Source organism: Macrosteles quadrilineatus, unplaced genomic scaffold, assembly GCF_028750875.1.
Source record: "Macrosteles quadrilineatus isolate MER2022 unplaced genomic scaffold, UCM_ALF_1.0 Scaffold_5__1_contigs__length_97177068, whole genome shotgun sequence".
Lineage (NCBI taxonomy): Eukaryota > Metazoa > Arthropoda > Insecta > Hemiptera > Cicadellidae > Macrosteles > Macrosteles quadrilineatus.
In genome coordinates, this window is record NW_026542598.1 from 58,209,106 (window position 1) to 58,226,602 (window position 17,497).

The 17,497-nt window shown below is 33.9% G+C and overlaps 1 protein-coding gene across 1 annotated transcript; it reads right to left on the bottom strand.

Annotated features, from left to right (window-relative positions):
- Window positions 1-1,185: 1,185 nt before the first annotated feature.
- LOC128994769 (60S ribosomal protein L14-like) lies at window positions 1,186-16,936 on the bottom strand. The gene is made up of 4 exons (XM_054419532.1): window positions 16,843-16,936; window positions 6,692-6,793; window positions 4,655-4,849; window positions 1,186-1,396 (listed from the first exon to the last, which is right to left on the bottom strand). Exons 1-4 carry the CDS (start codon window positions 16,843-16,845, stop codon window positions 1,229-1,231), a joined length of 468 nt encoding a protein of 155 aa, XP_054275507.1. The 5' UTR covers window positions 16,846-16,936; the 3' UTR covers window positions 1,186-1,228.
- Window positions 16,937-17,497: the final 561 nt, after the last annotated feature.

A 17,497-nucleotide genomic window follows, 5' to 3' on the forward strand; every position in this document is an offset into this window, starting at 1 on the left:
TATCAGAGTAAAATATACTAACATATACGCTATTAACAAAAATATTGGAGTGAAACATCGATACTGAAAATATAACGGAAGACAACTTTCGATGAAAAAAACTGTGGTATTTTCCAAAGGTACTAAAGTTGTACTAGGCCTATTTTATATCCCTAAAATTTTGCCTGCTATGTCTGCTACCACCAAGGTTTGTAAAGTTTGTTGGATCTGAAACAATATTCAAAGTTATTTGGAGTCATACAATTTCATTATGAATTAATTGGTAGAAGTTTTAGACATATTTTTAATTGAGTAATTTTGTATTTAACTAAAACTAGCTATGTTTTGTTAATGTACAAGTTAATAAATACTGGATTGAGTGTGACTGCAGTGTAGTATAATAATTTGTAGATTTTTTAGTAGTATTGAAATTGATTTCTTAAAATAAAAAAAATAGTTGGGAAATCAATGCTAAGCATTTGGGAAAATTGAGGCTTCCCCCCCTGGAATTTTAATACCAAGCAACGCCACTGTTGCTGGTGTCTGTCTAAAGGTATTTTTTTTTTTTTTTTTTTTTTTTGCTTGGAGTGTCAGTTGCTCAGCGAAACAAATCAGTTTCTAGAAATTGCACAAACCCAAATTAGTACAAAATTTGTGGAGCTACTGGAATTCTTGCTCCTGACATCAAGAAGATGACACATACCCGACACCGCAAACACTCGCGCCCAGACGAATACGGGTGAGAAACTTGAATAAGGGAAGGCTCTAAGTCACAATTCAGTTCTACGGCACTGCCTGAATAACACTTGTAAGTTTGTACCTATTGATAAAGTGAGGATGGCAGGCGTAGCTGAATGGTAAAGAGTCCAACCTAGCATGAGGAAAACAAAACTGTACACTATATACACAAAACATTAAAATGATAAAGAGTGGTTGAAAACTATTTTAATTTTACCAAGGTATATTTTTCTGTAAGTGTGTATTTTTGCGTTGTGATGAAAAGTATCGTTCATAACTCGTACCGAAAGCTATTTTCCGACATTTGCTCCATGACCATTATCCCCGTCCTTGGCTTCGCATTGTACTTGAAAACAACTCACTGAAATTTGGTTTTCCTGTGAGCGTACGCCGGAACATGCCACTTTCGGTCCTTGTAATGAAATATACTATTTAGGATCTAATAAATGACAAATATTCCAAAAACAATAACTTTTTTAAAAATTTTTTAATAAATTTAAAATTTTAACAGTTATTTCTTCTTGGGTGCAGCCTTGCCCTTCTTGGGCTCTTTCTTCTCGCCCTTAGGCCGTCCACCCTTGGTGGCTTTTAGCTTGTGGAACACTCTGGAGCGGATCTTGTTGCGCATCCTTCGTGCATACCTCAGCTTGTAGCGGTCAAAGTCTGTCATCTCAGCTCTCTGTAACACAGTAAAGGTTGAAACTATGAATGGCAAAGTAATACTTAGTATCAATATCCAAAATTCTAAAATCAAAAGGCCTACTTTACTAGAAATAACACAATAACATTATGATCTTATAACAACTGTCTCCCAATAACATTTATCAAAAATCAGATGATTAACAGAATAGTATATTTCATCACTAGGGCGTAAAGTGCTTCTTTAGGACCCGAGATCAAGTTTCACGCCGAAGCTGAGTTCGGCAGAAAATAAACCGAGGGTTGAAAAGACACTTTTTTCTTAAGTGTTCAACAATATTTTTTGTCATAATGCAGCATTATTTAACAATCTAAGTAAAAAAAAAAAAAAAATACTTTTCATATACTACCAGATTTTTTTTCAATTTTGCTAGCCTATTCCAATCAAGCAGCTGTTAAGTAAGTGATTCAATCCTTTCGCCTATTACGATTGTGTTAGCGTCAGTGTTGGGAAGTAGCGCGCTACAAGTAGCGACGCTACAGTAGCGCGCTACTTTTTTTGTAGCGTTAGCTGTAGCTACGCTACTTTTAAGATTTTGTAGCTTTAGCTGTAGCTAGCTACATTTTTAAAGTAGTTGTAGCGGAATTTTAGCTACTTTTCTCGCTACATTAACATTTTTTGAGATAGTGATTTTTATCATAACCTCAACCTTACGTGAAACAACCTCTTTCAAACTGAGATTTTCCAAAAAATTAGGCCTACTTTCTTTGATTCATACAGCTGGTTGCAGCCGTTTCATTCCCTATTACAACGTTGTGTGGACATGGAGGCCATTAAATGAGTGTTATCCACATTTTTGGTTCTCATTTCCTTAATTTAGTACTCTATGATTACTGTCAGATAAAATAAAATCGCTAGATGCAGACGACGTCTAAACGTTACCGACCGGTGACAAGAGAAGAATTATTGAATGCTTGCAAGTGATTGACAGGGAAATTAGTACTCAATTTAGTTTCTTTATTATATCGATAATGTTTCAACTTGGGTTTTAATGGAAACCAACAATAAACCTTAAAATAATAAGAAAGCTGGTCTATCAACCTTTGCTTCAGCTGTTGATAGTGGTTCATCATCTCAAGCCCTTCCTTGGTTAGATTACGAAGATTTTTCAAAGGTTTACTAAATAAACAAAGAGGAAATTACCTGATGAGATTTAAGATACGCCTAGACTACACGATAATTGTAACGAAAAAAATCTCCATATAACATGAAACTTACATTGAAAAAATAGCATAGTTTGCTCCTGCTAACAGCTCTTGTATATGACTATTCCTAGGCTATGCTATGGTTTAAGTTAAGATGAATACCAAGTTCCAAGTTCAATTATTAGGAATATAAGCCGTTTAGTGTTTAGTCATTGCAAGAACAAGCCCACTATAGCCAACTTGTTACATAGCCAAGTAGACCTACATGTTATTTTTACTTTACAAATTTCAACATGTTTAAATTTAAAGCCGATTTCAGGATAAGTTGCTGAATACTGTTTTCTGTACCAACTAGGTTGAAGCACAAAAGGACGATTTCTTGACATTGAAAAGTGTTATTCATAGAACAAGTAACTTATCACTATGGTTAAAAGTTAGAGCAATGTCATTTTTAACATTAAAAGTAAAGAAAGGCAATAAACTCCAATTTCAGTAGGCTAGGCTCTGTAACACAAAAACTTATTTTTAAATAATCGTTTTACAGTTTTATTGGTCTTAATTTTTGATATAAGACATCTATAAATGAATCTATATTAAAGAAATAAAATGAGCTTTTAAAGTTTGGTTGTATGTCCTTGGAACTTAATGAAATTTACATATAAGATGCTTAAAAATAATGCAATATTTAAAAATAAGTACTAAATATGATGGGACACCCAACTATTTGGTTCTGTTGTTGTAATGTTAGGTTTATAATGCCAACAAATTAAATACAATCTGGGAATAATTTGTTTTCCAAGTAATGTTAGATACAATACTGACATTTTTTGTTTAAATGTTTGTTCAATAAAAATGTAGTTGCAATTAATTTTACATTTACCTAATGTGCGTGGAATAAAAAGTAACATCTTTGGAAAAGTAGCTAAAATTGTAGCTGTAGCTACATTACATTGTAGCTGTAGTTGTAGCTAGCTACTTTTTCGGAACTGTAGCTGTAGCTGTAGCTAAGCTACTTTTTTGGAAATGTAGCAGTAGTTGTAGCTAGCTACATTTTAAAAGTAGCTTCCCCAACACTGGTTAGCGTACATTATACTATCAATATGTCAAACTAATAAGAATACAGGCAACAAGCTATTGACTAATTAAATCAATCGATACATAATTTGTATACAAGCAATTGCTTACAATCGAAGTTTACAACCGCTGACTTTTACACCCTAGGGACTAAAAGGGAAAAAGGAATGCAATAGAGGATTCCTTTTACAAGTTGTTCAAACAATGTTGTTTGTTTTTGTGGATAAATTTTATTTTAATTATTTAAATAACTTCTTGATCAGCATTGTACGTGTTATTAAATTTACGGAAAGTAAATAAAAGAAACGTCTTATAACACTTAAAACATATATTTACGCTTATACTGTTACTCACAAGACGGTAAATATAGAAAAAAGATGGTAAGTGGTGATCGATTTTGATTGGGTAACTTTCCGTAAATTTAATAACAGCCTATACATTTCCACTAAGCTTAAATTATTGGCAGATGATCCTCGCAACGGCATAGACATTTTTGCTGGCTGGGATTCACATTATTGAGATGCATTTAAAATTTTAATCTTCATCTAGGATGACCAATGATCGAAACTAACCACAGCTCATGAACTAGAGTTGACTTATGCTTGATTTTAAACAACAGGTGTATCTATGTGATTGTTGCTAGTAACTTTTAGTATAACTATTTACATTGTTTTGATTGTACTTAACAACTTTTATTTGAACATGTTAAAAATACCAAGAATAAAAAAGACCCAGTGTATTATAGAGTATTTGTAGGTCTATCATGGTTTACAGTAGCCTACACATTTTTGAAGGGTAAAAGAATTTCTTACATTAAGTTTTTTTTTTATCATTGATAAAAATAGACCTTAGTGTAGTGCAAGTAAAAAATGTTTATGCTGTAAAAATTATAATTGGTCTCAAAGATTTTGATTACCGGTACACAAATGGGTATGGCCTACATTTTATTGCTTGAGAAGTAGTGTTAAAGTAAAAGAAAGTTGCTATTTGTTTGTCTATTTAAGAGTTGTTTTTGTACCTTCTTCTTGGCCTCGACTTTCTGGAACCAAACGCTTTCCTTCCACTTTTCGTCCACCTTGCCATCTTTCCACGCCTTGCGGACGATGCGGGTGCCACCAGTGTAGGGGAAGCGAATGCGGAACTTGGTGAGGTGAAGCTGGTTAAGACGAATGGCCTGACGGGGCACACCAGTCTCTGGGCCATCAATCAAGGCCTGCAAGTATAGATCACAAATTTACATTGTTATACAACTTTTTCATTAGGCTTCCTTTCAAAAATTTAATTAGATTTCAATAGATCATGGAATCTACAATCACTTTTTTAGCGAAGTTCCCATATAGGGAATAAGCTATAACCGTAGGTCTCATGGTAAGACCTCGACCCGGGACCGATTTACTATTTCGCTTTGAGGCCCTAGAGGCCAAAAACACCATCCGTTCAAGTTCATATAGGTATATTTATATGTGTCCGTTAGCACGATAACTCGAGCTGAAATGATCTGATTTTTATGAAATTTGGTATAAGTATGTAAACCTACATTAAACGAGTTTGCAAACCAGCATGATAGGACTATGCAAACGGGGGTTTATGGTATGTTTATGGCGTAAAAATTGGGTTTTCCCATTTTTCACCCTAAAAAAATAAAATTTCGCAATTCTTTCCAAACCATTTTGGCTATTTGTAGAGCTATATATTGAATCGTTGTTGTATGCCTAACGGTTAGAGAAAAAATTCCAAGAAAGTGTAGATTTAAAATTCCCATGTTATTCTTAAGGAGAATAAATAAACTGATGTAGCTTGCTTGTCTACCTAAATATTTTGATAAAATTTGTAAATTTGTTGTTTACTTTATACTGAGTTGTCTATATTTACCTAAAAACACACCTTATTGTCTTTCCTGCAACAGCAAACTTAAGTACCTCCTCATTTAAATTGATGATAGGCCTATTATACATAGGATGATATATAGGAAATAAATCTGACGATCTTAAGGGAATAAGTTAGTGGAATTCCAGCCAGGTAGGAAATTAGTCAGCAGTAGTCTGCAGGTTCGCTGTGGCGGGGGTATTATTTAATTTAAGAATTATTTTCAGAACAATAACTTCGAAGTAGCCTAATGTAAAAGTTAACACATTTAAACATTAAAATTTGTTTTAAATTTTTACACTAGAGATCATTACACATGTACTTATGTTCGATCAAAGCAAAATAAAAATCTTATTTAAAATAAGTTACCAGTTTTTATTTTCTAGAAGGCAAAAGAAAATTAATTGAATATGTTAACAAGCCTGGTTCATTATGTAGGCCTAGAATTACAAGAAATACTAGTTTCGGATCACAAAACTCTTTATAAAATCAAATAGCTTTTACCAAAACAGTTACCGAAACTTACTAGTTTCCTTCGTTGAAATGAACTGAAACTATGGTGAAATGAACCGAAACTATAATGAGACTGAAGATGGAAGAGTTTAAACGTAGACAGCTGACTGCTAGCGACAGTACCTAATGGAGCGAAATGCCAGGTGATTGATAATTTGAAGCCTTTGGAACATACTGACTCATTAACCAGCCAATAAGTCCACGGCATCGAAGCATACTATACGAGATATATAATAAATAGTTGCTCTCAGCGACACACACACTTTAAGGTAAAAACACATTGTCGCTGGAAGCAGCTCTGTAACTCTAGAAGGGTTAAAGAATATAAATTTTATATTGAATCAACAACGGGTGACATGAACTGAAACTAGTAAGTTATGCCTCTGAATTCTACATGAGACTGAAGATGGACTGTATGATGTAAGTTACCAATCAGGTACGGTATTCTGATAATTTGTCTTGATAGCAAATATGTTTAAAATGTAGTATTGAGCGAAAATCCTACGCATAATAGACAAACCACTACCGGTGAGATCTTCAAAATCCTGTTGATTAAACAAACAGTGCCATTAGTTTTAGTAATTTATATAGCCTGAACTAAAGTTGTGCATTTTTATCATGATTTGGGCAGTTCAATAGCACTTAAGTAGGCCTAGGCCTTAAATATATAATTTACCTTTGTTTGGTTGATAACATCTACAATGGAGCAGAGCTTTCCTTTGTAGGGTCCGTCCGCAATGTAGGCAACTCGGCCTGTCTCCACAAACCTCTGGAAAGGCTGAAAACCCATAAAAAATCAATTAGTTGGTTACAAGACATAGTCAGTTACAACACATTTTTTTGCAACATATTTTAATACTGTTAATAAGTAGCCTAATACCATAGATAAAACATACTCCCTTAGTAGATTTCTCATCCTTATGGAACAGCTGAAGACAATTTTATTGTTAGTTCTGTACGGTTTATGTAGAGGTCGTGTTTTGTTTACAATTTGTTTCCCGTTATTACAGCCATTTAAAACCTCGTTTAACCAAATAATACGATCTAATCATAAACAATAACTTGTCCCCTAGTTATATAACCAAACAGTAAAGCACAAATCTAGAAATTAACCCTAAAATAATGGAAACAAAGTTTCGTCGACACTAGCGCCTTTGTGTCACTATTTGTGTCTTTATTTGTTATTTGTACATGAACTAGACACGAAAAACGTGCTTCAAAATTTACAATGGGATGAGAAGTCTACTTGTGTTGGTTAGTCTATGCTAATACTGACCAAAAGAAATATATGATTTAGGAGTAGGATTAAACTGTTTTCAAATTCAAATTCAAATAATCTTTATTTGTTAGTAGTATACAATAGCCTACATACATAAATAGTGTCAAATATACAGGTATTGAAAAATGAAAAACAAAGGTTTCTTAGAACTAACAATATATGCAAAAATTGACATTACCTCCTACAACTCATCGAAAGAATATATAGCTTTGCTGATGAGGTACTGCTTCAATTTAATTTTGAATTTTTTGGTTGACACCTCATCTGTTATGCTTTTTGGAATTTTTTTATAACATTTTGAACCAGCATATTTAGGTTTCTTTTTGAAAAGTTCCAGAGTGTGATAGCTCATTGCAATACAGCCCCGATTGCTGGTGTTATACTCATGATTGTTACCGATTAGCTCCAATTCCTGAAATCTATTTTTTGTGGATAAAACTGTTTCAAAAACATACATTCCATAAACAGTCTATGTTTTCTAATTTAAAATAATCTTTAACTGAAGTTCTGGGTTGTAAATTACAAATAATTCTAATGGCTTTTTTTTGCATTATCAAGATAGAGTTTAAGTTTTCTTTAGTAGTTGCACCATAAAGAGATAGCCCAAATGATATCACTGAATGGATGTAAGAAAAATAAACAACTTTTAGAGATTCTTTTTCACAAAAATTTTTCAACCTAACAAATGCATAAAGGCCAGAAGAAATTTTAGTGAGTAATTGTTCAACATGACGGTTCCATTTAAGTGTACTTTCTATTTCTAATCCTAAAAATTTTATGCTGTCTTTAACCTCAATTTTTTTATCAAATATGGTAACATTAGGTTGAGTTATATTTTGAGCTGATCGAGTTTTAAAACAAATAATTTTAGTTTTTTCAGGATTTAACTCTCCGAGTGTCCCTTGTTTTGGCCTTAATGTCTGCCTATTTTTTGCTCATTTGCAAGGTTTTATTAAAACGGATCTGAGAAGCTTGAAAACAATGTTAATTATACTGTTCTATATACCAATTTGTTTGGAAAATCATGGGCTTCAATATTATACATAGAACATAAGGAACATTTGTTTCAAAAAAATTTTTTAGGTAAAAAAAAATATTTTGGAAAATTTTCAAAAAAAAAAATAAGTTTGCGCTTAATGAAATTGTATAAATTATACGCCTATAAATATTTGAAAATAGCCACATTGTTCTAAATTTTATGAGGATTACAACTATATAATAATATAAGGAAGTAGATTTGCGAATAAATAAGTTATGGGCAAAAAACAGATTTCAGTACATAGCGTTTAGCTAAGAATGCATAGCCTAACCATAGCTAGGAATCTGGCTGATAATTTACATCAATATCACTACCTACTTCTTCAGGTTCATCAACCAGCCCTTCAAAATCACTTAAATCTTCTTATAATGCACCACGTATATCACTACTTTTGATTTTTAACACTAAAACAATGATAAACGTAATAAAACACATCAGTCATCGGTCCGAGGTTAACAAAGCTGTTTACAAATACGCACGTCAGCTGTCTGCTACAATATTTTCGGAAATAAAATGAATAGCGCTTAGAGACAGACCTCCGGAGAAATCTCTGAATCTGTCAAATAAAACGATACCTAACTCGATCCAGTTCAATCCGATTTTGTCAGTCATAGAGCCTTCGCCGTAAACAGTGTTTGTGAGTCGCTGCAGCGACACAAAACACTACACAAAGTGTGTTATGTGTCGCTGCAGCGACAAATAACACTCGGATGGTTAAAAGCAAATTGTTGGCATTAAACAATTTTTTTAAGAGAGTTAGGTCGGAATTAATTTTAATTTCTAATTCAGCAACGGTTGATGCAGTGATTTTCAAATTGGTGTCATCAGCATAAAGACAAAGTTTACTGAAATCAGAAAGCTGAGGGAAGTCTCTTAAATAGCAAATAAATAAAAGGGGACCTAAAATGGATCCCTGTGGCACCCCATAAAATGCTGTAATATCGGAACGATAAGGGATTTTATAATTTTTGTTGTTATGGTAAATAATTTCATAGTTTCATAGTTGGTTGTTTTAATCATATAGTAGGCCCTAAATGAACACCAAATCTTTAAGGGCGCCAATTTACAATGTTTACACAATATTATTTACATACAGTTTTGTTGTAATTAATATAAAACTTTAAAGAAAGAAGACACTAAGTTAAAGGCAATCTCAATAAAAAAAAAAACAATGAAGTTTTTTTAGCGAATTTTCTATAAAGGGAATAAGCCATTACCGTAGTACTCATGGTAAGACCTGGACCCAGGACCGATTTAATTTTTCATTTTGAGGTCCCTAGAGGCCAAAAACACCATCCGTTCAAATTCATATAAATATATATATATACCAATCAAACAATCGTTGAGATGGGGACACCACTTAAGTGCGTATTTTAACCCAAATATGAGTGAAGGATGAGTGTAGAATGGTGTGTGATGACCTGTGTAGCTTTGTTACTGACTAAGATCAGCGGTTTCATTAGTCAGGATCATTTATTTAAAGCCCAATGATCAGGAACAGCTGGGCCGAGTTTCGAACCATCAAAAAGCTACTGACTTTTCTTAGGATTGAACTGGCGACCTTTTGATTACTAGGCGAGCACTATAACCACTCAACTACCCAGCCAGCTACCCATATACGTGTCCGTTAGCGCGATAACATGAGACAAAATTATCCGATTTTGATCAAATTTGGTAAAAACGTGTTAACCTACGTTTATTCAAACGAGTTCGCAATCCAGCATAATCGGACCATGGGATTGGGGGTTTATGGGGGGTTTTATGGGATAAAAATGGGGTTTTTCAATTTTTGACAATAAAAACAAAAAAATTTTGCAATTTATTTTTAAACTGTTTTGTAGAGCTTAAAAAAAGAAATAATTTAGTATATTGAAGCGCTGTTGTATGCCTAACGGTCACGGAGAAAATAAAAAATAGTGTTATTTAAAATTTCCATGTTATTCTTATGAAGAAAATGAAAATTGTTGTAGTTTACTTGTTTATGGATATATATTGATTAAATTTGACAAATTTATTTATTTCATCCTATACTATACTATTGACGTATGGTTAAAAAACAATTTTTACCTTCCCCGTAGCAGCAAACCTAAGCACTCATTAAATCTAATGTTATTTAAATAGGGAATAACTATGTCTTATTTATGGAAATACTAGCAGAGTACCCCTCCTTCATACGGGGTTGGCATGTAAGTTTAAAAAATGCTTTTTGCAGTTATACTCAAGCTTTGCGTTTGCAATGGGGGAGGGCAAAGTTTGATAAAATTTTCTACTTTAAATTGACGGTATACTAATGGTATTACACATCTACCATAGCCATAATGTTTTACCACTTCTCCTAAACAATAAAGAAAAATAAATTATTACTAATTTACAAAAAATCACAAATTAATCATGACATTAAAAGCATAAACATAACTGTGAACAATCCTACTTTGACAGTTCTCATTGCGTATCACAGTTTTTTGTTGCTGCTTAGTTCAAATTAGCTGTTTACATAAATAAATGCAAAAACAAATTATAGTGCTGCACCCTGTTGGTAAATCTTTTAACTTTTTAATGCTTTTGTATATCATAGAACCAACTTTTTTAGTTGAAACAGCTAGGCTACTAAATTCTTTAATTCGCTTTAAATATGAATACTCATTAGGTTAACATGGAGAACTACAGAGCCACTGGGGCGGAGCCCGAAAGGATTTTCGAGATAAGAATATGCCGTGCCTATATGTTAATCGGAAATGTGAGCTATCATCATGCAAAATTTCAGCCCAATCCGTCCAGTGGTTTATGCGGGATTGAACTTCAAACAAACAAACAAACAAGCACACAACTTTCACATTAAGGAACGCGGCAGCGTTCCGCCCCGCCAAGTCTCCCAGCGGTACACAGCTGCTGCAGTGTATATATACATGACGTGACATAAAGTGGCTTTTTTACTCGTCTATAGCTCTGAAGAAACCAAAGCTATTAAAATAATTATTCATCTACTGGATAGGGGCACTCATTCTCAACAAAATTAAAAAAAAGAATTTAAAAAACGGTTGTGTTTGAGCCAGAAAAACTAGTTTGAAAATTCACAAATTTTCCGTGTTCTCCTTCTTCTCCTTGAATGTTGACGGACCTACAGCCTAAACCACTGGCTCAATTTTAATGTTTTTTATGTTGTTTGAAAGCCCTTAACGTTTAGATGTGCCTTTTGAAGGGCCACAAGTCGGTGCGTTGACCCATAAACCCTTGGCAAGCCCTCAAAGTACGATTTTGGCCCATTTAAATAACATGGGATTAAAATAAAAACAAAAGAAGGACCAGCTGCGATTAAATCTCATTTAATTTAAATGTTAGAGAAATTCATAGAAACAGCTGAAAATTATTTTAAAACTTTTATAAAGTATTTTTTTCAGGTATACCGAATGATTTGAACTACTTACTATATAAAATTACTTAGAGCAGTGATATTCCCCGATACTTTCCATTGAAAAAATGCAGTGTACCGATGGTACACTGGTACAGCAGCTCGTCATTTTTAACAGTTTAATACTACTTATTAAAACATATGAAACCTAGGAACTTGAAACTTAGTACTAGTACTAAGGTTTGTTTTATGTTTTGATACACTAAAACAAATAAAACAATCGGGAAAATCACTCTACGTATGTTAAACAAGCAATTAAAAAGGGATATGTAAATTTAGGATAGATGAGTTTTTCAATATTTGTTTTGTTTATGCTATTTCTAACAAACTTAATCTGTTTGATTACATTTTTACTTCTCTAATAAGGGCTCAATTTACACTAGTCTTTAGATGCACGGGTTTAATTATCAGAACACTTATGTAACACCAACGCATTTCATGTTGTTCGAGATGACCATTGATGAAATTTGAAACTGAGTTTAAGCCCAGGGGGTTTGTTAAATAGTAATTTTGGTACGTGGGTCAAAAAGTTTTTAATCGGTTTAAAGCAGATAAGACCAAAAATGTAGAATTTAGTTCTACACAAACAATATTATTGAATTTAAATGAAATGTAGTTGTGCCGTGGTCTATATATCAGAGAAAGGAGGATTTTTATTTTAACTGTTAATTTTCTACAAAAATAAATAAAATCTAACAAAAAACCACTAAGTGGTAACACTTTCCCCGCCAAGTCAGCAATCCAAAAAAAGATAATAAATCATTACTTTTTCCGCCAAGAAAAACAATGTAATGTATGTAAGTTTGGCAACTTGGCGGCAGACTTTTGCTCGATCACTTTAAAAAGTACCATAAAACTAGTTTCATTGAGCAAGTATCTCTCCCATTAGTACATTGCTAGGTGAGAGCTTATTTTACAAAATTTGACCTTATTTGTGCCACATTTCATAAATTCGTCATAGTGATGGTTTTATATTTACCTACTGATTACCTCGAAATTATTATACTTAGTTGGACTAATTAATTAGAGAAGATAATTTGTGAAATTATCCACGAGCGTAACTTCAATGAAAAAAACCAAGCAAAAGTCTGCCGCCAAGTTGCCAAACTTACATACATTACATTGTTTTTCTTGGCGGAAAAAGTAATGATTTATTATCTTTTTTTGGATTGCTGACTTGGCGGGGAAAGTGTTACCACTTAGTGGTTTTTTTGTTAGATTTATAATATTAGTAAGACTTTATTAAAAATGTATCAGACAAGTTGAAATTTGCTTAGTCCGCAGATTTGCTGCGGCGGGGGTATTTAAATTTATGTAATCTTACCTAACTTAAGTTATAATTTAACCCTAGATTGGTAACCCATCGTCTCAGAGACTACTCTATTCACATTTTTGAATTTGGTGCTCAAACCAGGGTATTTGTTTTTCCTCTCAGCCGACGCCAGCTCAGTTGCCATCCCGCCAGACATGTGAGTGATGGGAATTTGCAACCCCCGCAGTAATTCATGTACAATAGTGGTGAGTAGTCAGATTGATAAAGCGTTACCGTTAATGTGATTTTTATGTTTGCATTTTTTATGTTGATTTTACGATTATGTTTGTGTATTTTAAGGATAATTTTGAATGTTGGTAACTCATATGTTACATATGTGCACAACCTAGTTTCTAAGGGAGAAAAGCCCCTCTCAAGAAAGCAGTTTGCCAAAATTTAAATTATAAACTGTCAACTACTCAAATTAACGTTAGCAAATACAATATTTGAAATGGCCTTTCAAAGACAAACAAATGCCAATATTCTCAAAGTTTAAATGTTCCTGCTACCCCAGATATTCCAAACCAACAAAAAGGACCAAAAAAATGCTGCTTCTGCCCTTCGAAGAAACGCCGGTTGACACTTCTGCAGCCGCTGCTCCAGGGTGATGTGTGAAGAAAACCAAGGCCAATGGTGCAAAGAATGTGTAAACTGACTTTACCCAACCCGCCATCTTAAACTTCCCTATGTATCCCAAAAGTGATGTAAACAACTTCTTTACTTCACGAGTGAAGTAAGAAGTGATTATTTGGTTTCAAAACTAATTGATTTGATTTCATTCCGCATTAGATCAAGTAGCCTATAAACAGCTGTTTGCTCTTCTCACTCACTCCTCACTCAGTACGGACCCGTCCAGACCACGCAATATTACCATTACCTTCATTACCGCTCAATTATCCTTAGGTTCGTAATATTAACCTTCGTTTTACGGCCACTACGGCTACTTAGGAATCTCTCAGACAAAAACTGATTGCATTTTTGGATTCAGCGTGAAAAATACTGTAAGTAGACCTTTAAAAATTACATAATATCCCAGTGTAACTACGGTAAATATTTGCCACGGAACCCAAAGTCAAATAGTAACTTTTTTATTTCAACCAAGTCAGTGAGCCTAAAGGTTTGTAGCCTAGCATATGTTTCCTTAACCCTCCAAGTGTCCATAGTTTAGGCCTTAATGTCCACCTATTTTTGGCGCATTTGCAAGGTTTTATTAAAACGGATCTGAGAAGCTTAAAACAATGTTAATTCTAATGTTCTATATACCATTTTGTTTGGAAAATCATGGGCTTCAATATTATATATAAAACATAAGGAACATTTTTTCAAAAAAAAAAAATTTTAGGTAAAAAAAAATATAATTTCAAAAATTTTCAAAAAAAAAATAAGTTCGCGCTCAATGAAATTGTATAAATTATAGGCCTATAAATATTTGAAAATAGCCACTTTGTTCTAAATTTTATGAGGATTACAAATCTATCTATATAAATAAAATTAGAGTTTTGTCTGTACATTGCTTAGAATAATGAACTTTTTGGTTATTTTTACATTTCATAGGTCAGAGAAACCGAATCAAACCTTATCTCAATTTCTGTCTGTCTGTCTGTCTGTCTGTCTGTCTGTCTATCTGTCATTCTCTTGGTAACGCTAAAATACACACTTTATTACAACTACTCCTCAATAACTATAGCACTGTCCCGCCTGAAACTTATTTTCCAAATACTATACATATATGAGATGGTTTTAGACGTATTTCATCGAATATGAGACAGTTAGATATTTAACAGTAAACCCTTGAAAATCAAGTTTTTGTCGATTTTTGACGTGGAATTTCTGGAAGCCCATGTTAACCTTATGAGAAATGAAATTATTGAATCTTAACAGCTGTTTCAATTAAACAAGTTGGTTCTGTTCTGTGATGTTCAATAGCATTAAAGTTACAAGGATTACCAACAGGGGGCAGCACTAGCACTATTATTTCTTTTACATTTATGACAACAGCTAATTTGCAACCTGGAGGCGAGTGAGCGTAGCGAACGAGCTAACCTGAAGGCAAGTGAGCGTAGCGAACGAGCTAACCTGAAGGAAAGTGAGCGCAGCGAACGAGCTCCAACATACAGGTGAGTGAGCGTAGCGAACGAACTTCAACCAGGACGTGATTGAGCCATGCAAACGAGATCAGATAGTAAAAATAAAAGTAAGCCTACCGTTATAGGATCGACCGGCAGACACAGAGGTAATTTAACCTTTTATTGATTGTCATACCGATCCGGAACAACAAAAAACAACATAAAATGAAGCTATGTATAATAGTTTGGCCAGCATATCTTAAAATATGCAAACCAACTGCTGTTCGTTATATAAGAAGGTTTCAACTGAATATTATAAGATCCCCGTGCGTAGAACGGGTACACAGCTAGTATATAATAATATAAGGAAGTAGATTTGCAAATAAATAAGTTATGGGCAAAAAACAGATTTCAGTACATAGCGTTTAGCTAAGAATGCATAGCCTAACCATAGCTAGGAATCTGGCCGATAATTTACATCAATATCACTACCTACTTCTTCAGGATCATCAACCAGCACTTCAAAACCACTTAAATCTTCTTATAATGCAACACGTAGGCCTATATCACTACTTTTGATTTTTAACACTAAAACAATGATAAACGTAATAAAACACATCAGTCATCGGTCCGAGTAACCTAGCTGTTTACAAATACACGCACGTCAGCTGTCTGCTACAATTACGATCGGCTCAGAGAACGTACAGCGCTGAGACAGACCTCTGGAGAAAGCTTAGAATATTACGGAAAGAACGATACCTAACTCGATCCAGTTCAATCCGATTCAGTCAGTCATAGAGCCTTCGCTGTAAACGATGTCTGCGTGTCGAAAAATCGACAAGTAACACTACACAAAGTGTGCTGCTTGTCGAATTTTCGTCAAGTAACACTGGGAGGGTTAAATTGCAACTAAAATATTTACAGCAATTAAATTAGCTATCCAGCTGATCAAATGTAAACAAACATGTTTTTCATAAGGATAACATGAGAACTTTAAAAGCCAAAGTGGGGCAGAGCCCAAGGAACTTATTCAAAAATGTAAGGTCAATTTGCAAATCTACACACATAGACAAACATTTTGGTTGGGCCTATATGTGGGGTTAAATCTTAGGATTTCTTGACCCAGTGAGTGAGCAGGATTATTTTTTTGGTCGTGTGGAAACACTGGAATAGAGTGATGCCAACTCTATCTCAACCTCTTGGCCTCGGGAAAAGAGTAAACACTAGCCTGCCAAAATGCATACCAGTAACTTAACATAGGCCTAGGCCAACCATCTTGGCTGGTGAAGGAATATAAGCATTATGCCTGGCCAATGGAAATTAAGATATCAAAAGTTAAACTGGTTTGTTTTACTCCTTAGTTAGATAATTATGTAAGATGCTAAGGGTAGGCCTATGTAAATTATTCGGCAGTAGGCCTAATGATCTAGGCATAACTCACTTAAATGAATAGGCTATCCCATGCTATAGCTGGTACGATTCATTATTCTAAAAATGTTAACGAATATTCCTATTGCACTCGAGTAACAGAAGACCTATGCCTATTGCCTACCCTACAGTGGTAATCCCATGTGGCGTGGAAGAAAGAGATATAAAAACAGAAGCTGGTCTTATCAACAATGGGTTGTAGATAGGACATATAATTGAGTATACTTACACGAATTCACGGTGGCATACTTTCATATTACTAAATAAAAATATTAATAATTGAGAAAAACTCACCATCCTAACCTAATGAGACCGTACACTTCGACACAGAGAAGGAAGTTAAAAGAAGAAGAAGAAAGAGAAGAAGACGAAGGAAGGAGTAAAGGCGATGGCCAAGTGCGAGCGAACTACTTGGAACCAACCATAATGCGTATCTAACTAGCAGTAGGCAGGCAAGATAAATGAAACAATGCCTTAATGCCTTTACAATCCTCAAATCAAATCAAATCAACAAATAATTCTTTATTGCCGTATAAAACACGGTAACATGCATGGCTTGAGTCACATTATTCAAATACAATAAATAAAATACAACATTCACATAAGTAACAAACCTCTTTACCACCAATTTTTAACATAACTTTCTACAGAATAAAAACGTTTTTCGATTAGAAATATATTTTAATTTTTCCTTTGAATACGCTGATGTCTCTTATTGACTTGAGCTTGTTGCGCAGCGAGTTAAACAACATTATAGCATAGTAAAACACATGGCGTTTAAAAAAGGAAATTTTGTGTTGTGGGATATTTAAATCGGTTCTTTTCCTAGTATTGTAATTGGAGTGAGGGAATAAAGGTATAAAAAAACTACGGTTTTGCTTTAAAAATATCAAAGTGTTGTTGATATAGATGCAAGGAAAAGTGAGTATTCTTAATTGAATGAAAGCAG